At 40.3% G+C, this 24058-nt stretch overlaps 2 protein-coding genes across 3 annotated transcripts in view; one reads left to right on the top strand and one right to left on the bottom strand.

Moving 5' to 3' along the window:
• The window catches only part of LOC133712756 (ASI1-immunoprecipitated protein 1-like), a 39288-nt gene extending 26087 nt beyond the window's left edge, over positions 1-13201 (bottom strand). The window contains exon 1 of one of the 2 annotated variants that reach the window (XM_062138867.1): positions 13193-13201. The gene's annotated coding sequence lies outside the window, so the exon portion shown is untranslated. Of the gene's footprint in view, positions 1-13154 lie in introns of both variants that reach the window. The other variant, XM_062138863.1, reaches the window with a different exon arrangement.
• LOC133711865 (UPF0481 protein At3g47200-like) lies at positions 8368-9672 on the top strand. Its single transcript, XM_062137947.1, has one exon. The coding sequence runs from the start codon at positions 8368-8370 to the stop codon at positions 9670-9672; it is 1305 nt and encodes a 434-aa protein (XP_061993931.1).
• Positions 13202-24058: the final 10857 nt, after the last annotated feature.

Here is a 24058-nt window from a genome sequence, read left to right as displayed (position 1 = left end):
ATCTAACACTTCATCTTCATCATCAACAATCCCATAATCATAATCCTCATCCTCAAAAGCAGGTATGTAGTCTTCATCCTTTTCACTATCATCCTCCTCAAACTCATCTTCAACTCTCTTTTCTTGACTACGCATGCAACCAAAAGACTGCATGTAGTCAAGAATGTCTATGTCATGTAAACCCTCTTCATCTAAACCACTAACCTCATCTGCCCTAGCCTCAGGAAACATTTTTCCTTTCCCCTTCTCTTTCGGATTTGCATAAGAAACCTTGCTGCCTTGCATAAGAGTGCAATCATCAACCTCTTTTATAACTATACCAGTACTTCTCTTTGGCTTCCTAGTCTCGTTAGTAGGCTTCTTGGGTTTCTCAAATATCTCCTCAATCACACAGGTCAGCTTCTGTCTAGGCTCATCAGGGAGCTCTTCAATCACCACACCAGTAGATCCAGACTGACTAAACATAAAGTCAAAGTCAGCTGGATACATGTACACTTCATCCTCCTCATTATCCTCTTCATCACCTTCATATATGTGATCTAGGTATAGAATCACTAACCTCTCATCTGGTACACAACACACCATGGTCATCACATCCAAATATGAATTTAACTTGGTCAAAGCATCATCTTCTGAACCTATTCTAAACCAATAATCAATCCTACTCTCACCATAATCTGGGTTCAGCCCCTTTACCATGTTATCTACCTCGGTCAAAGACATCTTATCCTTGTCCACGTAATCATAATATGAGATCTTCCCGCCTACATACTTGTTCCCGAATATGTTCCCTCCATGATAAATCTTCATGGTAAAGTAATCACGGTGTTCTGCATGAAACCACAAAAAAGGAAAAACAAATGTTGTCAATCAACCTTCAAAATTGGACCACTTATAAAAGAGCTCAGTGGATACTACCAAATAATAAAGGGCAATATCCAGCAAAACATCCATCACCATAAGGCCATTAAAAATTACTATAACCAATAGTACTAGGACCACAACCAAAAGATAAGAAACAGACAACTTTCACATTCATTAACAACTTTCACATGCACCAACATAATTTAATCTCCTAGCCATCAACCAACACAAACAAACAAAATTGATAATATATTCTACACCATATTGATAATATATTCTACACAATATTGATAATAAGGTTGCTGAAAATCGGAATAAGCAGTAAGTCTATCAAATGAGACAAATGGAATGAAAAAAGCAAGCATTTTTTCTAGAAATGGTGAAACTATTGTTTTCTATTCCACACAGGTTTGTCATTGAACCATTTTTCCACTACATAAGGACCTACTTCTTCAAGTGTGCCCGACTTCTATTCTACCTAAATCCCTAAAACCAGGTCCTAAACCGAAGAAGATATCAAACCCTAAAACCAAACCCAGGTCCAGAAAATGTAAACCCCCTCCCTTCCTAACCCCAGATTAAAATTTCGAATCCTAAATTTCAAACCCTGTACCTCAAACAAACTCTACACCCAAAACCTTTTAATCCCAATATCGAAGATTTCAAACCCAACACATCAAAACCCTTTTTCCCCAATTTCAAAATTTCAAAACCCCAACCCCGATTTAGCAGATTTCAAACAGTAATCCAAAATCGTAATCCAAAACCCCAAACACCAAACTCACCGTAATGAGAAATATCATCTCCACCCTCCGTTTTTCTGGGTATCCAAACGTCGATCTCATTGCCGGCCATGTCGAATCTTCTTCTAATCAAGGCAGACGCATTTGTTTCTTTCAGCCTTCAATCAGCCATCTCGATTTTTTCAGTTTGAAAGCACGACAGTGAGGATTTCTGGATTTGGGACAGTTTAGGAGGTCAGTCGCGAAACAAGATGCGTAATTGGGTTTGGGGGGCTGTAATAGGGTTTCTGGGTCAGATAAGAGTCAAGGGCAGTTTTGGAAATTTACTTGATTGGTGGGTCCCACATGAGCTGACGTGGCACGCCTCATAGGCTGATTAACGACGCCAATTGACAGATGGCTAATGGAATGATCGATTAGAAAAAATTTGATACCGTAGGGGTGTTTTTGATGAAATTGAAACAACAAGGACTGAATTGATTTCGGGCCCAAAGTACAGGGTAGTAACCTGTATTTAGCCCAAAAACAATCTTTCGTTACTTAAAATTTACGATAGATATGGGTTTGTTCTATCCCTGCAGAGAGAAAATAATGACGGAAGAATGAGAACGAATATCATTAGCCCAAGAGGCGCCGTCCAAGACGCCATGACTGGCAAAGCTGCCACCGCCAAGGGTGGCTGGCGTCATCTCCTCCCTTACATCAAAACAATGGTGATGTTTTGATGGGATTTGCTGATGTAGGGTATCTCTCTGACCCTCACAAAGGTCGCTCCCAAATGGGTTATGTCTTTACCATGGGAAACACTGCGATATCTTGGAGGTCTACAAAGCAGACCATTGTTGCTACTTCCTCAAATCATGTAGAGATTAATGCTCTACATGAAGCCGTGCGAGAATGCATATGGCTAATGTCTGTAGTTAGACACATTCGAGGAACTTGTGGTTTGAAGTCTACCACAGATGAACCTACATGCATTTATGAAGATAATCCAGCTTGTATTGAGCAAATGAAATTAGGTTTCATCAAGGGCGACAACACCAAGCATATATCGCCTAAGTTCTTTTACAATCAGCAACAACAAGCACTTCTAAATATTGAAGTGAATCAAATCCGATCTGAGGATAATATAGCGGACTTATTTACTAAGTCGTTACCTAAATCCACCTTCGAGAAACATGTGAAAAGCATCGGATTAAGAAAGTTATCCAAACTGAAAAGCATCGGATTAAGAAAGTTATCCAAACTCCCATGATTGTAGCAATCAGGGGGAGATATTGACATCAGGGGGAGGTATGATGTCTACATGTTCGATTTTGAAGAGTGAATGACGTGTTGTGCTCTTTTTGTCCTTCGACCAAGGTTATTTTTGTCCCACAGGGTTTTTGTTACCTGGCAAGGTTTTTAGTGAGGCAACAACTCATGCACCATTTCGTCTTTGACTTGGCATAAGGGGGAGTGTTAAAGGAAAAACATATTATGTGCCTTCGTCAAAGCGACTGACGGAGAGGGAATCAGGGAATCAGGGATTACCATCAATCAACACGATTACGGATCAATCATCATTTAATGTCATCATTGTAATTGATATTTTCGTTGTAATTCTCTCCCTATATAAAGGGGCTATGAAATGAAATGAGTAGACCAATTACAATTGTCAATTTACTTCAACATCTCTTTCTTTATATATGTGAGCTTTTTGTTTGTCGAAAATATTATCATCTCTCACATATATTTGAGTGAAAAAGCTTTTAAGAATTAGCCTTGATCTGAGATAAGAAAGAGTGGTCAATCTTGTGAGGTTTGAATCATACTTGTTGGATACATGCTGAGCTCCACCCATCACCATTGTCACCCCCTTGTCTTACATGTTAATATGTGGAATGTATATTAACTCTTGAATTACTCATGATTGATTCTTGATCCACCCATCACCATTGTCACCCCCTTGTCTTACATGTTAATATGTGGAATGTATATTAACTCTTGAATTACTCATGATTGATTCTTGATTGCGTGTTAATCTTGATGCTATGAAAGTAAGAGATTTATGAGACAACAATGTTGAAGGCATAGTTTGTTTTTAAGTCTTTGTTATTTTCTTTGTTTTGATTTTGCTAAGGGACTAGCAAGAGCTAAGTGTGGGGGAATTTAATAGGAGCATAAAATGCGACAAATAAAGCGTGCAATCCTTTACACTTTTCTTAGTTAGTTCATTTGAAAAGTCAGTTTTAACTTTGTTTTCTTTTTAGGTAGTTTGTGAAGTAGTTCAAGAGAAATAAGAGCTTAAGGGGAGCAATGAAGTACTGATGCAAAGGACCAAGACTGATCAACTTTTAGCCGGAAATTTCAAGGGAAGTCCACAGAAATCATTGTGCAAAACAGTTGTTGCAAAGTAGAAAACTGCAGTTTCAAAATCAGCTTTCTAGGAACGGTATTGAGGAGAAATTCTTGCACTCTTCCAGCTGCACCTTTGCAGAAAGGGCTAGAAATCCTTGAAGAAGATGATATTATACTTTAACAAGAGCCAAAGAACTGGTAAAAAGCGTCAACGACGCAGCAGGAAATCAAATTCAAAGTAGGCTTCCCAATAAGGCAGAAACTGTCAGCTTTTCACGAAGCTTTTTGGGAGATCTTTTCCGGCAAGTTTCTTGGAGTTTTTCCAGAAGGTTATTGATTATTCTAGAAGATATGATGTCATAGAACACGTAGGAGTCAAGAACCATCAGAAACATAGCAAGAGGAAGTAGTTCCTTGTCCAAGAAATAAGCTTCAGAGACAGAAATTGAGTCCCAGTCAAAACATGACAGTTTGGCTGAAATCTCCTATGGACGGATTTTGGGTGCATTTTTGGAAGGTTGTTGATGCTGCAAATTACAAGGAGAGTACTAGAATGATTCCTCAAGATTTTGGGAAGATTAATAAGGCTTGAAAATCATTTAATTGTGCACTAATTAATGGAATCCTCAAGCAACTAGGGAAGGTCTTTAAAGCAAAATTGGAAATGGAAACTTGGGCTGTGCTCATCATATATATAGAGGCTCTGAACATGTTGCAAACCACCACCCTACAGCGCCATCTTCTGCTCCCAAACCTTAGTACACAAAGTCTTGAAATTCCCAAGTTCTCCAAGAGCCAAAACCGTGCACACCATCATCCATCTTCCATCAAGCTTAGCCGTGCCATCTTGAAGGAGTGCTTGCATCCAAGGCTGCCTAAAAGTGAATTTGTGGCTCTCATATTCTCCCTTTTACGGTTTGTATTCTTTTGTAGCCTAATACTCATGTTTTTATTTGTTGAATTTAAGAGGATGTGTGGCTAGTTATTTTTGTTAGGGGCAAGGTTTGAAGCCCCAGTTATGTAGAACATATGTTTGTGTAAATCTAGTTTCTCAATCTTGGGTGTGAATTGGTTGTTTAATTCTGATTGATTGAAAACTTTTGCATGTGTTTGTTTTATGGTGGCCAACATAGGATTTATGCATGTAATTGGAGCTAGGTATAGAAAATAATTCACCTAATTGTCTTGTATTCTAATCCACAAGTATGCAAGGCTTTGGACAAAAGCTGATGTTTTAAACAACTAGAAGAGCATGCCCAGGTAGGCGTTCCACACTAGACTACAACTCTATAACCAATCGTTTCCATGAGATCTTAATGCTTCAAAATATGTTGACACTATATGTGTTGTTGATAGGATAGCGTTCTATACCTTGATTGCATGTTTGATAGGCTTAGCTATTGTGCGTTCACGTAAACTAAGTAATTAGGGAAACAATAATAAGGGACATTACCTGCTCAGACTTGTTTCTTGATTGGTTTCTGTTCACACCTTGGTAATTCAAAAACTAAGTTAACTTAACATTGTTCGGAAGTAATTGGTGGTGGATTCCCGAGTCTCTAACATCTTCTCCATATTATCTTTCAACTCTAAAATTGATTTTGCTTTGTTATTTTTCCTTTTATTTTCGTAGAAACTTAAAACCCCAAATCTGTTTCAACTTAGGATTGCAACACACCTTTCTATCCCCGTCTTGTCCTACCATCTTTTTCCCTCTTTGACGTTTTTCTTTTTCTTAGTTTTGTTATTTGTTTTGTGCTTTAGTTAGTTTAAATTAGTTTGTTTTTATTTTATGTGATTAATTTGTTACCCTCAATCTCTGGCATCGAACGATCCTCTCCTCCTCGCCCTTGAATACGATCGGAGATTACTCTTCCGGAGGTGAAACACCACCAAAATCCGGCAAGACAAAAGGGTAGACCATTAATTCTTGGGTCCCACACCCAGATCTTCCATAAATCTCGTGGGTACCCCATCATACTGATCTGGACACCCAAGAACAAGGCACCCAGACTCAGTGCTTGACCCATCCCGTCGCCGCCGTCGATCTGCACCCACAACAGCCACAGAATCATGACTTTCCACCAAAGCAAGGATCTATTCTGCAATGATTCTGCAGTTATTGACTCCGGACCACCATCGTTGGCCACCATCCCTGGCCACTTCATTGACGACGCCGCCCGCATCAATCCCAAATAGATCACGACCCAGCCGCCGCTCTGCACCAGCGCAACCAACAGTCCAGTTCCGCCATCGAAAATCCGCCAGTCCCTGTAGGAAGGAAGTCGCTGCCCTAGCCCAAACCCGGTTCTCCTCCCCTGACCGCGGAAGCATCCCTGCCGTGGTCTTATTCCGAAATTGAGCCAATCAAAGACCGCGATCCATCGAAGCGAGGAATGAAACGATTAGCCGGTTGTCACAATTGTCGAGATGAGAATGGTGGAGGTGACGGGAACCTCCCTGAAAGCCGCCCAAAGGAGACAGCGCTAGGGTTTTGAGAGAGAGAGCGCTCTCCTATTTCATCGGCCTTTTTTTACCTTTGACTTGCATGTGAGGGTCCGTGACTATTTATGATTCCGTTGCATATGTACTTGGTTCCCAAGTCGGGGCATTTATATGCAATGGCATAGTAATAATTGTCAACAAAAGAATGGCAGCAGCTTGGTTGATCTGGTCAAAATTTTCTACAACTTGAAATATGGTATAATTAATCGCATGAATATATTTAGTCCTATTTCATTCTTTTAAGTTTGATAAACGACAAAGTTTCAGGCACAACTAGCGAACCCCAGACCTAACCCTAAAAACTCTCTCTTTCTCTCGTGTTCCATCCCTGTCCGGCGGCGAGCCCTGGCGCCGTCGTCGGACGGGCTTTAGTTGACTGAGTGTGGGTCGAGGTAGCAGTTGCTGCAATGGGGACGGAGGAGATCACAGTAGTTCTCAGGCTTGGTTTCACCATTCGATGGTTTCAGCGGCGGACTAGTTCGGTGTTGGGGGATCAGAGGTCTGACGGTGACATGCTTGTGGTGGCGTGTTGTCGTACCGTTCGGAGGTTGGTCGGTGGTGGCATGGCTTGGAGGCACAGCTTTCTGCCAATCGGATGAATCCGTTCTGGGTTGGAACCCTTGGATCCGGCCTGGGATTGGGTTCGTCTGCTTGGGGCGGTGATTATTCATGGTTCGTCGGGAAAGGCAGTGGGTTCAAGTCAGCGGTCCTGCGAATGCGGTGTGGTGCGGTGGTCCGGCGACGGAGGCTGGGGCGGGGATGCGAGGCATGGCAGGCTTCTTGGGGCCGTCCTCTTTCCTGGGTCAAAGCTCGGGTTTGGTCCATCTTTTTGGGCCAGGACTGGGTTCTCTAGTTTTTTGTTCCAGTTTTAATTTAGGGTTTGTTTTTTGGTTTGTTTGTTAGTTTAGGGTTTGGTTTTTTATTGTTGGTAATATGTCGCTACTAAAGGTGTGGCAGATACAATCTTCTTTTCGCAGTCTTGGGGGTCGTTCTTGTTCTGGAGTTGGGTCAGCAGCGGTGGCGAAAAGTCTGGCATAGACAATCATCCTTGGCCTTCTAGTGGGTCCTTCCTGTCTGGGATTGGGTCGGAGGAGTTGGCGTTTTGGAGCAGTGGTGGATGGATGGTGTTGACAATAGGGAGGTGATGGTGTTGGTGTTTTAGTCCCAGGTTTGAATGTCTGGCAATCCTTTTGGTCGAGTTTAGGTCACAACGAGTGTTGGCTTGGTCGATCAAAAGCTGGTCAGGAGGACTCTGGTTGGTGAGTTAGTGTCGACACAAGTGAGTGGTCTAGTTTTAGAGTTCTTACTGGCTGGACGAGAGGTGAGATGTCAAGGATTTACTGCTCCTGCGCTTGTTGTCTTTGTCATACAGTTGTAGTGCAAGTTTAGAGTCAGTATATAGGTTCCAGTGGGAAGTCTAGTGGCCATTTCTGAGTCAGAGATGTCGCCAAAAACTCGTTGTAAGCAGTTCTTTATTAATGAAGTTCTTATTTGATAAAAAAAAAAGTTTGATAAACGACCCCAATTATTGTTAGTAAGTTGATTTCTGGGGCTGTGAATCGAATCATGAGGTAGAGTGCATGCAGATAGAGTTCGTACCAAAGATGCTGGCTGCCGGATAGGGGGAATAAAGTTAAAGGAGATCAGTCTTTAGCTCTTTCATCATAATCACTGACTTGAGATGCACTTAACACGTCGAACAGATCAGTTTCTTCATAAAACTATCTACATATGATACCAAGCTTCATATGCAGATCCTAAGCAATGTACATATTCCAACCCTATATATATGCTTTTTTTAATCCACAAGTTTCGGAGGCTTGTCAACATAATAGAGCCAGTAAACTGAAAAAGCCAGATCATTGAGGACTTACCTAAGGACGAGTTGTCCAGAAACATAGCAGAAGCAGAAGAGATGCTAGCTCAGTCGTTTGAAATCTCGAAACCAAAGATCCAAAGGGTTCCCCACATGCTCCGAGATCATGTAAATTTTGAGGAAAAGTATGAGCCAAGGGTAATAGCAATTGGTCCTCTCCATCATGGTGAAGCAAGGTATGAGGCAGGAGAGAAGTTCAAGTCTGAACTGACAGAAAAATTTATCGGAGACAGTGGCTGTCAAGGTGAATTAATGCACAAGATCATTGAGGACAACATCAACGAACTAAGGGACTACTATGATTGGGCAGCAACAGAGTCGTACACTGACAAGGCCCTCGCAGACTTGTTATTCTTAGATGGGTGTGCAACCTTACAGTTCATATACTCGTTTATTAATAATGAGTTAGCAAGTTTCCGGATCCCGAGGGAACAGGTGGCTTCAGCAGAACAGGATCTTTTCTTGGTAGAAAACCAACTCCCTTACATGGTCCTCAGGCTGTTGATGTGCCAAAGTGTCGAAGAGTACCAGTTGAAGACCGCAGTCGATGATTTTGTTTGGGTCAACGTCATGGTAGCCGGTGGCAAACGCAAAAGAAGACGTCAACTAGAATACCTAGTCATAAACATGGAAGAGCCCACTCATCTTCTGGAGCTTCTCCGGACAGAAATGCTAGGTCCCCCAAAATTTGACGCCAGAAAGAAACTACCTAGATATCGCCGACCATTGTTCCGCAACATAGGGGAGCTCAAAGCAGGAGGGATCCAGTTAAAGCCTAGTAAGACAAGCACCTTGAGGGACATATCTTTTACTCGAGGCCCTGTAGCATTCCTAAATCTTCCACCAATAGTATTAGACGACTCCATGGAGCGTATACTCTTGAATTTGAAAGCCTTTGAAATGTGTCCTCATTTCCAAAATGAGTCTGGGGTCACCTCTTACATATGCTTCATGCATTCACTGATTAATGATGCAGATGATGTTAAACAGCTAAGGTCGGCAGGCGTACTATACAACAGACTTGGGAGTGATGAAGCGGTGGCTCAATATTTCAATCAGATAGGTACTGACTTGATGCCTAACAGTGACGCATACAGCAATGTCAGAGCCAAAATAGAAGAGCACTACAGGACCATCTGGAAACCCACGTTATCAACCTGGCTGGTTCAATTCGGTCTCGTTTATCTCAATAGCCCCTGGACTATCCTGGCTACGCTTGGTGTTCTAGCAGGTCTGGGGTTAACCGGCATCCAGACTTGGTACACAATCAGTCCTCTTGCTCCTCCGTTCACTGCCTGTGATGCTGTATGCGAGTACATGAAGAAACAGCTAAAAATAGAGTGATACACACTCAAGTACGAAAATTGAGTTTGGTTCTTCCTAAAATGGTTTCTGCTTTTGGTTTGTTTAGTTCCCAGCTCAGCTCTTATTAGGCAGATATGAAGCTGAACCACGTACTGTTATTTCTTCCCTTGTGTAATTTTTTGTCATAATGTAATTCAATATTCATGTGTGGAACGACCGAACGATGTAATTTAATATGATGAGTTTCTGAAGTTTAATACTTTCAGCACTTGTGACAAAATCAAGTCTGATGTTCTTAATTCTGACCTGATCTCAGCTTAGATCGAATTTGTTGTTCAATTGAGAAAACCAAATTCTCACTTGATCAGTCTGTTTACTAGCTTGCTACTGTCCTTGTTTATCGGTTTTGAACAAGAGCGTGCGCCATACCCAAGAGATTAGCCAAGGGGTGTTGGTTGAATTGGCTGAGCACCAGAAGGAATTATTTTAACCCGTTCTACTTCTTTAGAACTCTTGTTGAGGCCTAAAGACAGCAAGCAAAACTAGGAAGAGAAATGCAAGATATTCAAGCTGAGAGCTAAAAACAAACCACCACTGATGCCAATATTAGGTGAAAATGTCGAATTATATTTACTATATTTACATTGCAGACCGTGCAATCCTTCAGGATTTTTTTTTAAAATGTACTCTATATGAAGCTAAATAAGATATGCTGCTTCATCTTGGTGGTTGTCTATACTCAAGAAGTCATGACATCAAGATTCAGAAACTGCAATATAGGATCAAAGGAAGTGGGAATTTCTATCAACTTCATACACCTATATAAGGTCAGTTTGACCAGACAGGAGGAAGAACCTAAAGAAAAAGTCTACCATTCATCTGCAACTCGAATGTGATAATGATGGGCCAATCGCTTAGCAGTTCCATCTGCCATCACGCCATTTATCATTTCATACTTTTCATGATTCGCCTTGACGGCTCCTTGCTGCCCCTCTGCAAGCTTCTCTTCATACTCCCAACTGTTGATTGAGCAGAATATCAACTTCAAGAGCATTATCCTTATCAAGCTGCTTCAATTTATTTGGCACTTCAAAGTCAGGATCCTTCGTCTCCACTCAACAGAACTCTATCTTTCTACCAGGCTTTGCAGGGTCATCCTCAAACATCTCCGGTTTCGCTTCACACGCCCTCACAGGCCTTGGCATCCCACCAACCATAAAAAGGCTTATGAGATATTTCTGAGACAATGGCATTCACCTGCCTCGGGTTCTCCATCTCCACCAATGCAGAAACAGGGTGTTCTTTTATTCCAAGTAATTTGGAATGATTTGAACATTTTTAACTGGGAGATAGCTTTTCTGACAACCGATTCAGTAACCTGTGGAGAGAGGTTATCAAGGTAAACAGTTCGTCTGACCCTTTCCTTAAATGGCCAAATGCAGAGTACTCTGCTTCTGAAGCCATATTCCAACAGCAAGTGAAAATCTAACATGAAACACATTTCAACAGTTAGCCAAAACATTACAAATTCCAGTATAATCCTATTCAAGAAGAGAATTAAAGATAATATGAATTATAACAAAACCCCAAAAAGTGCAGATTCATCATAGAACACTTAAATCTTTGAAGAAATAAGTAATCTACAAAGCTTAACATATTTTCTTTACCATTATCAAGCTCCGAAACTTAATGCAGCAGTGACATAGCATTAACCAAAACCTAATAGTCCTCATTCTAGATGTTACTGTTATTTTTTACAACCTTATTTAGATGAAGTTATTGCTTATCGACCTGTATCACACAAATCCCCAGTGGTTTTAGTTCAGACCAGACCAGATCTGGATTGACAAAAATTTTAAAGCTAAAATATCAATTTTTAGAATGTGCCCCATCTCAGATTGCATGCCAATAATATCAACAAGTGTTCCAATAGCAGTAGTAAATATCAACTCATCAGATAAAGCAGATAAAGTAGGTACATGCTAAATGCAAAGACTCGCATTTTGAATGGGACCGGGGAAAATAATAACCATATGGCACGTCAATGTCGATGACAAAAGTAAAACTAATACACAACACCTACAAGAATGTCATCAACTAACACCTACAAGAATGTCATCAACTAGTGATTCAAGAAAGCAAGAAAGAAGTCTTGTGTCTATCAATTTGAATGACGAAAACAGAATTGATATCTAATAAATTGGAGGGACTTTTTACAATCCAATGTCGTCGTGAGCACCAAGCCATTAATTGACTAGTTTCAAAGCTATGCATTCAAATTGCAAACTTCCCTTAATTGATTTGATGGGGTTCAATTTACAGGTTAAAACTTCTAACTGGTGTCTTTTTAATGATTAAAGCAGGCCTTATTGTTTCTCTTTCTTACAAGTATATTGGATAAGCGATAAGTTAGCTTACCAGCTTACCTAAAAAATCCACCTAAGACCATCCAAGAGAAACGTATCATATCTTATTATCTTATGCAACAGTAGACATGTTTCACAGCAGTGTATTATCAAAGATATTAATTTCTAAGACCCAGAAGCACAAGATTTACCTCCCTAATTTCCATTTAGTCAAAAAGACCATGCTTGGACAAGAAAAACCATCTAATTATCCTTATTTAGTCTCTGAATCTATTAAACTTCCAGTCCTACAACTAAGACATGACTATTTATTCCCGTCCAAGAGAACCATGTTCTGCCAGCATCGTTTGTGTTAATGAAGTGCAAATGGCCATCATCCTCTCACAAACCTCATCCTCCCTTTTTTCACGGCTCAGAATGAATTGTCAAAGACAAGACAAAGGGGCATCTTAACCAGAACTATGATAGTCATGGACTATTATCCCCTAGTTCTAATTAAGAGAAACCTCGAGTTCATTCGAAAATTGTAATAGAAGGCTCACGATTGTGGAAAAAAAAAAACGCACAAAGAAACCTAGCCGAGCTACAAATGAAGCAGGGCCACCACTCAAGACGAAGACGTGTTTCTGGCCTAAATTTTGATGCAAAAAACACATCACATGCAGCACATAATGGCTTTACTACTCTACTTAACTCCAGAATGTTCATCAAATAAAGTCTTGTTAGAGCAAATCATTAGATATAGTGAGATATAACAAAAGATGTATTCAACTCAAACAGCCCACAGGTAAATCCGAGGAGACAATCACCAAAACAGAGACAATGTAGCCTAATCCCCCCACATGTAAAAATAACTAACCAGGATACTATATGATAGGCTTTAGCCTTACAAGTCACAACCTTTATTCTTATGCAACCTTCAGAAATGAGCTAAGAATCACAAATTCTTAGTATTTATAAAGTCATCTATGAAATGGGGAAGCTTTATGGGCTAAGAGAAAAGAAAACCCAAGATTATTGGGAGCTCAATTTCTTCAAACCCCTCAAAAAAGTACTCAACTTTCACCAAATTTAACCAAGGGAACTCTACAGAGACCAAAACCCAGATGCAATATGAGAAAACGAAGAAAACCCTCATTTTACTTTTGAACATACCTCTGAGGAACCCAGAAGAGAAGTGAAAGTTGACTCACCGAGTCGGCGTGTCTAATTCTAAGCTTTTCATTTAAAACCGAGGGTTTTCGATACCCCTTTGGATACTCTAACCCGGCCCAACCCGAATTTCCTCAATCCACAAACTTTTTAGAAGCGAAGGTATTATATAGATTTTGATTGAAATTGAAAGCAATGTGAGATCAGAGTCAACCTCCTTCTGCTTCTCCGTGGACTCACCATCAATGGTGTCGATCAAACCGAGACAAGAATTGTTAGACGGTTGCGAGCGTGGTCACGTAATCCACTATTAATCGGGCAACACTGATACTGTCTTTAACTTAATCAATTATTAGCCGAAAGATTTTACTAAAAGATCTCACTATAATTTTTTTTTTTTTTTTGAATCAAACCCAAACCCAAAGGGCGGGTAGCAATATATTCATCTAAAGCCAGAATAGGCCGTTACATACCCTTCCGCTGCCATCTACAGACAGACAAGAAGGTAGTGGTAGTACCCACAGTGGTACATAGAAATAGACCTACCCATTAGACATTCATGAACGTAGATATAGCGGATATCCTCATTTGGTACTACTCCAGAGGCGTTAGAGAAACATAGAGTGCGCACAAAACACTTAGCTTCCTAAACAAGGAATTATTGTAATTAGACTAACTAAAAACATAAAGATGGGCCTAGAGCAAAAAACCCTAGCCCAAAATACTGCAGTCCAAGTAGCCCAAGAAGAAGGCCCACCCAAGCCCCAAACAGGCTTGGCTTGGCGCGGCTCCGACCATCACCTCCAGACCACCAAACTTCCAACGCAGCTCCTCCCCGGTGCCTGCTCCATCATGTCCTCGCCGCCCTGAGTCCGCCACAGTCTGCCACGACCAAAACCCGACGTACCCCGCCGCAACACGAAAACCAGATGAGACCAGGCTGCCACAAGCTGCATCCCCACGAACCAGTCTCGATTTCACCGTCCCCGATCAACGCCACCACCGAATTCGAATCGCGCCGTCGATCCAAGCCTCTACCAACACAAGATCTGCCGCCTCCCAGAGATTACCTGCCGGAAACACAAAAACCAAACTGCACCTGCCAAAAACTTGAGCAACCCAATCCAAGGACAAAGATCTCACTATAATTAATCATAGGCCACAATCACTTATATGTTGTATTTTTTTTTTTTTTTTATACAGAGTTTTTCAATCTTCAACATTAATAATACCCATCACACCACCTTCCATCACAATGAGACAAACCATACCACGAACGAAACTTGTTTATTAATGTTGAAAACCCTAATATGCCATCCTTTATATGTTTAAAACCCAAGAGTAGGGATGACATTTTAACCCATGGGTATGGGTACCCGTAGGTATTTGTTCCTTTCGGGTATTTTTTTATGGGTATGGGTACCCATTTATGAAGTTTGGATGGGTGCGGGTATTTCATAAAATAAAATAAAAAACTGCTGCCCATATTAAAATAAAAGGGAAATTTTTAAGAACAGTACATGAACTTAAGGCCACTCCGAATTAAGGTGGCCAACGTTTCTAAAACCTAACATAAGTACATGGACTCTTAAACCCGACCCAGTTTTCATACATACCGTCAACTCCTCCGTTACGGAGTATGCCACGTGGCATATTAATAAGGGCAAATATGTCTCTTCAAGTTTGATAAAAAAAAAAAAAAAAAAAACTAGTATCTAACACCAGACATTGCTATGGACACCCAAGGGTTCTCTCTCCACACCCAATTCTCTCTCTCCTCACCATCTTCTTTAAGTACATCACACCACGAAAATCAAGAATTAGGGTGACTTTGGGTTTGGTGGTGGTGGTGGCTTCGGGCAAAATCAAGAATTGGGGCTAATCCCAATCGGAACAAATTCTGCTGCATCCTAAGCTTCTGAAGATTCTTCAGCTTTGTTATACAAGATGGAACTTCACCGGAAAACTGATTGTCGCTCACGTCCAACTTGAACAACTTGCAAATCTACGGTGGAAGCTTGCCGGAGAAGACGTTGCCAGAGATTGTAAGGGCTTCGAGACCATTAGCAAAAGAAGACCAGTGAGCCGAGGCAGACCCCAAAACTTATCTGGTACTTCACCGGAGAGTTGATTGTACTCGATTCGTACGTAATCAAGAGATTGACTCTGGCTCAATGTATCTGGTAAATTTCCAGATAATTGGTTCCCAAATATAACCAGACTGCTGAGATTTTTACCGTAGCAGAGATGCCGATACAGTTCACAAGTGAATTTGTTGGTTGATTTAGACATCTAAATCTTGCAGAGCTAAATTTCGGCCGATCTTTTCCGAGAGTGAACCGGGAAAGCTGTTATTGAGGAGATGCAACTGAACCAGATGAGGACTGTTGGCTATGACCTCCGGAACAGAGCCTTCTAGAAGGTTGTCGGTGAGTCACAGAGTAACGAAGTTTAGAGATTTTTTCAGAGAATTTAATTTGAGTCGGAGAGGAGGGGTTGCGATTTCGATTTGAATTTGGAGGTTGCTGAGGAATATAGGGATACAGAGGAGAGAGAGAGAGAGAGAGAGAGAGAGAGAGAGAGAGAGAGAGAGAGAGAGAGAGAGAGAGAGAGAGAGAGAGAGATAGATAGATAGATAGAGGAGAAAATACTAAATTACCCCTTATAAAATAAACAATGGCATAGGTGTTAACGGTGTTAGTGACGGCATGTATGAAAACTGGGTCGGGTTTAAGAGTCCATGTACTTATGTTGGGTTTTAGAAATGTTGGCCACCTTAATTCGGAGTGGCCTTAAGTTCATGTACTGTTCTTAAAAATTTCCCAAAATAAAAAACTGCTGCCCATATTGAAAAATGGGTAAATGGGTGGGTATGGGTTTGCTCGTTTAGAAATGGATTGGGTAAATACTCATACCCGCGAATTATTTGATGGGTATTACCCGCGAACTATTATTGGGTGGGTATTACCCAGCGGGTACAAATGCCAACTTAACCCAAGAGCGAAAAGTCTATCGACAAAGAAATATCGCCCAGTGATCACTCGAATTTCCCATTAGAACAAATGTGAACCCGACAAATTGATTCTTTTTAAAATATCTTGAATTTGAAAGCATAAGTAAACCCTCTTCCATTAAGATATTCCGTTCCATATATTTGTACTTAGTCCCCATGTCGGGGCATAAGAAAACAGAAGGAAGATACTTATAGCTTTCTTGTTCAAATGGTAATCTTTGGCGGCAAGAATAATATGCGCGCAATGGCGTAGTAAGTATTGTCAACAAAAGAATGGTAGCAGCTTGGTCGATCTGGTCAAAATTTGTGTAACTTGAGATATATATGGTATAATCAATATATTTCATGAATTTAGTCCTATAACGATTCAACACCATCCATCTATTAATTCGATCATGAAAATATTTTCCTAGAAATTTATTGTAGTAGGAACGTGTTACTTGGGAGGTCAAGCCTCATGACTCAATTAATTAGATATATATAGCTTAAATTTCTAAAGAGAAGCCTTATCATATAACGTGTTATCTAAGCACAAAGACTCGAGTGTCTTCAGTCTTTAGACGTAACAGCTTCAAGTCATTCATGGCCAACTATACCCGAACAAAATGCTACTCTATAAATACCCCTATAAACACATATGTATCGGAAAACTATAAACACACATATATAGAATCTAGAGGAAGAAAGCAAGAGAAGGATATAACAAGCAAGCATGGGTTCAGAATGTGAAGGTAAAGTATTATATCATACGTACAGATATATATATATATATATATATATATATATATATATATATATATATATATATATATATAATGTTTTTCTTTTATTCTCTTAGATCCTACACAATTCAAGCACTTAATATGATTTTTCTTTTTTTTTTCAGGTAAAGGTTCATGGCCGGAGCTTGTTGGAGAGCATGGGGAGGTTGCCAAAGGGAAAATTGAGAGAGAAAACCCTAATGTGACTGCTAGGATTGTAGTTGACGGAGAAATGTACGTCATTACCGACTACGATTGCTTTAGGGTTTGGGTTTGGGTTGACAAAGACGATGGAACTGTCGTAAAAACTCCGATTATCGGTTAACTGATATGCTTGTTAAGGGCAAGCATTTCCATGCACTATTGGTCATAACCACTATTGTTATTATCATTAATTGTTCCTTGTTTAGTTCTTTTCATATCTTTTTCTTTCAGAAAAGAAAATTCAATATATTATATTTTTATTTTCATGTTAAAATAAGGAGTTTTTATTCTCTTTTTTGTGTAATAAAACCATTGTATACGTTATCTTTATGATTTACAAGAAATCAACTGCAATGATTGAAATTAGTGTGCAAGTTCTGAAATCGATCGTTGCATAGTTTTGTTATTTTGTTGGGTTCTCTATCTTGTTCCTTCACACAAGAACAATAAATTAAGCAAGTCTCCAACAACTTCAGAATGATCAAGCTAGCTAGCTTAGCATATTTGTCGACTCTTCAAGTGAACAAGTAGGAAGAAGAGATGCTCTTCAAAACCAGTCTTCCACTATAAAGTGGAATTCTCCTCATGCTTGCTCTGTTAAAATGAATTTTGATGGTTCTGTAAATAGATGTTCTGCTGCAGGTGGTTTTGTTATTCGAGATTTTCATGGCAAATCTCTCGTAGCAGCCACCAAAAATGCTGGAATTACCACAGTTGCTCTATCAGAAGCTTTGGCCTTAAGGGATGGACTTATATGTGCCGGGAACAAGGCTACAGAAGAATTTAAGTCAGTGCCTGTAAGATCATAAAAATAAATATGAACATGTCATAATCTGCATAGAGATAGAGATACAAGCATGCACAAAACATTTGGATGACTATAAATATTCGTAGATAGAATGAATACCTATAGAGTCCATCGTCTTCAAGCAAGGATTCGGTAAGACAAAGTCTTCTGCTCTCTCCAACAGTGATTTGTTCTATCTCTCAATGGGGCGAGATTACTTGTGAACTAGGTGGAATTTGGAGAACAGGGACCTTGACTTATATAGGTTCCGTGTGATAGAACCCACCCATCAAAGAGAATTTATCACTTACCATATACACCTCCTTAGTGGTTAAGTCACTTGATTTCATATCCTTTAAGACATATATAATATCTTTTATTAGGCTCATAATCTATAACGTTAATCACAACATTATAGCCACTGATTTACTGCATATATGGTCCTTTGATTTATTTGAAAGACATCACATATAATTATTGTGTAAACTTTATTATTAGATGATATGTCCAATTGGGTTCTTACAGTGCCACCTCTTTTGATTCCATTACTTTTAAACATATTTTTAGAGAAGCAACTTTGTAGCAGAAGGCGTTGCCAATTTAGGACATAACCTTGTAAATGGTTCAACTTGGACCAATAGGGTCCGTACGTAGCGAGGCCTCAAGAGCCTTACTATTGACGTTGTAAACTGTGGTTACCCAAGAGACTTCCAAATCTAATTTATAGTCTTTTCGTATTAAAAAAATGCTTAGCATATTTGTCTCCACTCATCTCTTACCAAAACGTATAATCTAATCATGTCAAACTGCCGGTCGCAAAGAGATCTAAATGCTAAAAACCTTATCCCCTTAAAAACACAGCATTTGGCATTTGCTCCTAGCTTGTCATCTACCTCTTATCAGGTTAATCAATTATTTTTAGCAATGTGCTTTTGGGTTCATCTTGTTAATGCACCAAAGAGTTCACAGTCAGACTCAACCATAGAAAAACGATAATGGCCAGAGCTAGTGATCGAGCAGTAATGGAGAGGAAGCGGCGGCCACTATAATGAGAGAAAACCCATCGTTCCATAAGGATTCCTGGTCACTCATGATTTAGATTAATGGGTTTATGTCTGGATTCATAAGCGAGCGTGGTTTTTTTAATAAGGCACCTAAGATTTTTTGAAACAAAGGCACAGGCCTATACGAGAGTCCACCCCCGAACAAAACTAAACTATGGGGAAATAGGACCGGCATCGTACAATAGATTATGAAGCAAGGAAAGAATAGGATTTGAAACCTAATCCGGGGGACACCCTGTCACACCCCGAATTTTGAATAATAAATTCAAATCCGAAACATGAATAATAACAATTACAAATAACGTTCTGAAATTTTTTCTCAGAAACAACCATACCTCACAGCATTCAAATTCCAAATCTCGAACCTCGAGTTATTTATTACAACTCACTCTTACAAAGTAAAATTGTAAAGCTCAAAATGAGCATGACATAACTCACAATAGAAGGAAAGGAAAGTAATTGCTGCAACTCTTAACCAGCTCGATCTCCATCCTGATTATCCTAACCTGCAGGATTATCCGCTACACCATTTGAATAGTGTACCGGGATTGCAACAATACAAACCCGGTAAGCTTTCTGAAAGCTCGTATGAGTAAACAAAGAAATTGCACAGTTTAAGTTATGCATCACAACTCAACATCCTTAGCACAATCTTACATTCAACCTCAATTTCTTAACCAAAATCAAGCATCACTCATCCTCTTCACCCAACCCATTTTATAAAATAATTATGTATTCATGATCACGAGTAATTCAACTCGCTATATTCATGTCATACTTCAATTTTCAAAAGTGTATTCATGATCACGAGTAATTCCACCTACTCGCTGCTTTCATGTCATACTGTATTCATGATCACGAGTAATTCAACTCGTTATATTCATGTCATACTTCAATTTTCAAAAGTGTATTCATGATCACGAGTAATTCCACCTACTCGCTGCTTTCATGTCATACTGTATTCATGATCACGAGTAATTCAACTCGCTATATTCATGTCATACTTCAATTTTCAAAAGTGTATTCATGATCACGAGTAATTCTACTACTCGCTGCTTTCATGTCATACTATGGCAGACAGACTAGAGCTCTAACTGAATCGTCGTAATGTGTCACCTTGGCCAAGGTTCACGCTTACGAAGACCTTGCCTCAATCATCAATGTGATGATTTTACTCAACTTTTTAAAAAAGCAATTAGTCCACACGACTCAATCATCCCCACTTTACTCAATTACTCTTCATCAAAATCAACTCAACAATATACAATGATTTATATTATTGAAAGAGTAATGCTTGGAATTGTAAATCAATCACATCAATTCCACACTTCACCAAATACCCCACATCCCATATATATTTCACGTAAATATATATATACGTAGTCACCCTCACAGGAATGACCACTAATACCAACTATAGTTCACATGCCTTTAAAATCGAGAAATTCATTTTATATTTTAAATACATTTTACTTACCTATGGACCGTAGTCGATCGAGCCCATATAATTCAAAACAAATAGTTATTTTCTTAAAACAATTTCCACCATATCACTATAGAATTCAATCACTGAATTTCGGTTCGTAAATGAACCATGTGCGATTTTACTCACCTCTAATCCAGCTGCGTCTTCTTAACAGCTTAAACAATCACTCTCACAAATTATCCACCAAAATATCCACCAAATCAATCTGTCGATCACCTAATCAGATACGATCTTAACTTAGCAAATCAATCATAAACCACACATATACGGAAATCCAACGGTCGGACTCTAATTATACGATGATCCAACGGTCGGATCGAAATTATACGATGATCCAACGGTCGGATCCTCACGGATCGCCCTTAGGATCATCCTCCAAAATTATCACAAAGATCCAACGGTCAGATCTTCTTGAATCACTCTAACAAATATCTCCATAAAATTATACGAAAATCTGACGGTCGGATTCTCACGAATCGCCTTCCGAATCACCATTTCTCAATTATACGAAGATCCAACGGTCGGATCTTCGCCCGTGACCACACAAAGTCATCGGGACAGTCATACGATCAACATATCTAAATTTGAAGTAAAACCGACGGTCAGATCTTCGCAGATCGTAAACCGAAAGTAATGCTTAAAAACCGAAACCCTAGCATGCATCAACTTTCTCCAAAATGACATTATAATATATCCAGACGACCGTATCGATGCGTAGATGAGTAAACTGAAAACAGAACACAAAAATATGGCCGGACGCGCCACCACAAGCGGCGGGTCAAACGGTGGTCAACGGCGGCAGTCAACTCCGGGTCAACCACCTCCGATGAAAAAGTCGTCAACTACAAACTTGTTCAAAATGAAGAGTAGATCAACTTTCATACCTGGAGCTAAGCGAGATTCGGTCTAGATCGTCCTAGATCAAGCTTGGAAGTTGGATTAATCTCGGCCGTCTGATCAGATTTCCAGATTGAACCACAGCCGTCCGAATTTCAATCCTTGATCTTTCGCTCCACAGGTAAAATCGTGATGCAAGGCATACATGGGGGTGATCAGGAGGAAGAGGCGATCCCAAAAATGCCAACGATCGGTCGAGGTGATGCCGGAAAAGAAGAAATCCGGCCGGGTCGGGTTTTTGCTTCGGGGAGTGGCTTCGATCCACGTCTGGGGGGGACGGCGGTGCAAGCGGAGGGCACCGGGCGGCTGAGCGGCTCGATCCGAGTGTAGGGAGGGCCGGGTCCGGGGCCGGAGGACGTCGGAGGAGGGCTAAAAGCCCGGGTCGGGTCGGTCGGGTTCCGGCGATTCTGAAGAGAGAGAACGGAGAATTCCGGGGGACCAAAACGCAAAAATAAGAAAATTTCGTCCTTAATGAAATAATTCGGATTTTTCACCTATTTATAGAAAAATTCCAACTTTAAAATATTCATAACTTATTCATACGAACTCCGAATATTGCGTTCCATATATGCACGAACTCGTATCGACGAGCACTACAACTTTCATGAAGGAAGTTTTTCCCAAATTCCCAATGTATAAAAGTCACTTTTTGAGACCCCCTAAATAACGTTCGTTTTCGAAAATTAATCGTTCGAACTAATTCCACAACTTCTCCGAGTCTCGTACTCGCTCCCACTATCGTGAAATCATTTCTAAAAATCCACCGAAATTAATTTGGATTTTTCGGGGTATTACAATCTACCCTCCTTAAAGAAATTTCGTCCCGAAATTTGTGCGTAAGTCAATTCCTCTCGATTAAGGTTGACCTAACTATAGAATCTCCATCTTTTCCAAATCTGTAGTAATCTACAAGGCCTCAGCCCTTTGTATAAAAATACATTTCTATGGCCACTAAATCCTTTCATCACAAACGTAAACTCACACAACAACTGTTCAACAACACTCCACATCAAATACACAAAATCGTCACATGGATCATCTCATAGATCCTCACATAGATCTTCACATAGATCATCACATAGATCTTCACATAGATCATCACTCTGTACTGGCATACAAGCACAGTAAACACTCCCACAAAGTGTTTCGCTACTCAATTAGCATCACGGTAAATCTCTATAGTAAAACTTAAGCATGCACTATTCTACACAACAATAGAGATGCATCACTCAAAACAAATCATTCTCAAAAGTACGCCAATAAAATATGTCACCCAGTGATGATGACTTGGGCTTGCTCATTCCTTGGGCTAAGCATTAGGGCTGGCCAATTGGGCCGAAGAAACCGAACCATCCACATTTCGAACCGGCCCGAACCAATTTGGGTTTAACATTTGGGCCTACCATTCGGGCCGAACAATTGGGCTTAACATTTGGGCCTACCATTCGGGCCGAACAATTGGGCTTACTATTTGGGCCTACCAATCGGCCCACCAACTTCCAGCTCGGCTACGGTATGAAATTGTACATACCGTAGGTATACCGTATATACGTATGCATACCGTACAGACCGTATATACGTATGCATACCGTACAACTGTATATACGTATGCATACCGTACATACCGTATATACGTCCGTATATCAAGCATATACGAGATCCAAAAATATTTGTAGGAGGTAAGGTTCGAACTCCCGACCTCGAACACGAAGGTTTTGCTCCCAACCACTGAAGCAAGAGCTGCCTTCATTAATATATGTACACATGTTATATTTATTATGTCATATGCGAACATAATAAAAATAAATGAGAGGCAAGGTTCGAACCTCCGACCTCATGTACAAGAGCTTTGCTCTTAACCACTAGAGCACCAGCTGCTCTCGCTGTTGTCCTCACAATTCTTTTATTTATTCTATCATAAGCGATAGAATAAAAACAAACTGTCGGCACACTCCACGTGCCATGACACGTCACTTCCGTGATTTACGAAAATCAGATCGCTTTCGGCTAAAGCTGTCTGCCACAGCGCCTCGAGATTCGCTCAGTCCCCTTACGCGCTCTCCACGCGCCAACAACTTTTCCGTGTTTTCGGGTGACTTTAATCCAACGCGTAGATTGAATCTCAGAGATCGTCCATCCAACGGTGGAGATCTGCTCACCTCGTTCTATAAATAGGTGCATTCTGAGGAAGCGACTGTTCACTCCAAAGGAAAAGAAAATTTCTCTCGAGTTCCACCCCTTTCTCTCTCAACCTTTCAGCCTTTCTTTCGAAACCGATCAAATCCTTTCATCATCAATTTCAATCCTTCTCCTCCCGATCTTCTCTTCCATCTGGTAGATTCAATCTCTTCTTCCATCTGATAAACTCAAATCCCCAACACCAGTTTATCAACTTCAATCCTTCAAACAACCATCTCTCTCAAACACTCATCATCATCTACTTCAGTTCTCACATTTTCTCAACCCTATCTTGTGCTCTATATAAACCTCCTTTTGTCTCCTCCAGATTTTACTAGGGTTTGTCTAAGCGTTCAGTTTAAAATTCCTTCTCCTTCCTCATGGCTCGAACCAAGGTCACCACTCGCATGGGCGTCAATCAACGCCACATTCTCTCTCTGGAAGAAGAAGGTCGACAAGCGGCCACTCGCGCTGGCATCACTCGTCCTGGGGACCATCGTCCTATACGTGAGCGTAG

This window comes from Rosa rugosa, chromosome 5 (genome assembly GCF_958449725.1).
Source record: "Rosa rugosa chromosome 5, drRosRugo1.1, whole genome shotgun sequence".
Lineage (NCBI taxonomy): Eukaryota > Viridiplantae > Streptophyta > Magnoliopsida > Rosales > Rosaceae > Rosa > Rosa rugosa.
The sequence above is the reverse complement of the archived record's forward strand: the minus strand, read 5'-3'. Positions and strand labels throughout refer to the sequence as shown.

What these genes read in the sequence shown, in the direction of transcription:
- LOC133711865 (XM_062137947.1), top strand. Translation starts at nt 8,368, where the DNA reads ATGCTAGCTCAGTCGTTTGAAATCTCGAAACCAAAGATCCAAAGGGTT.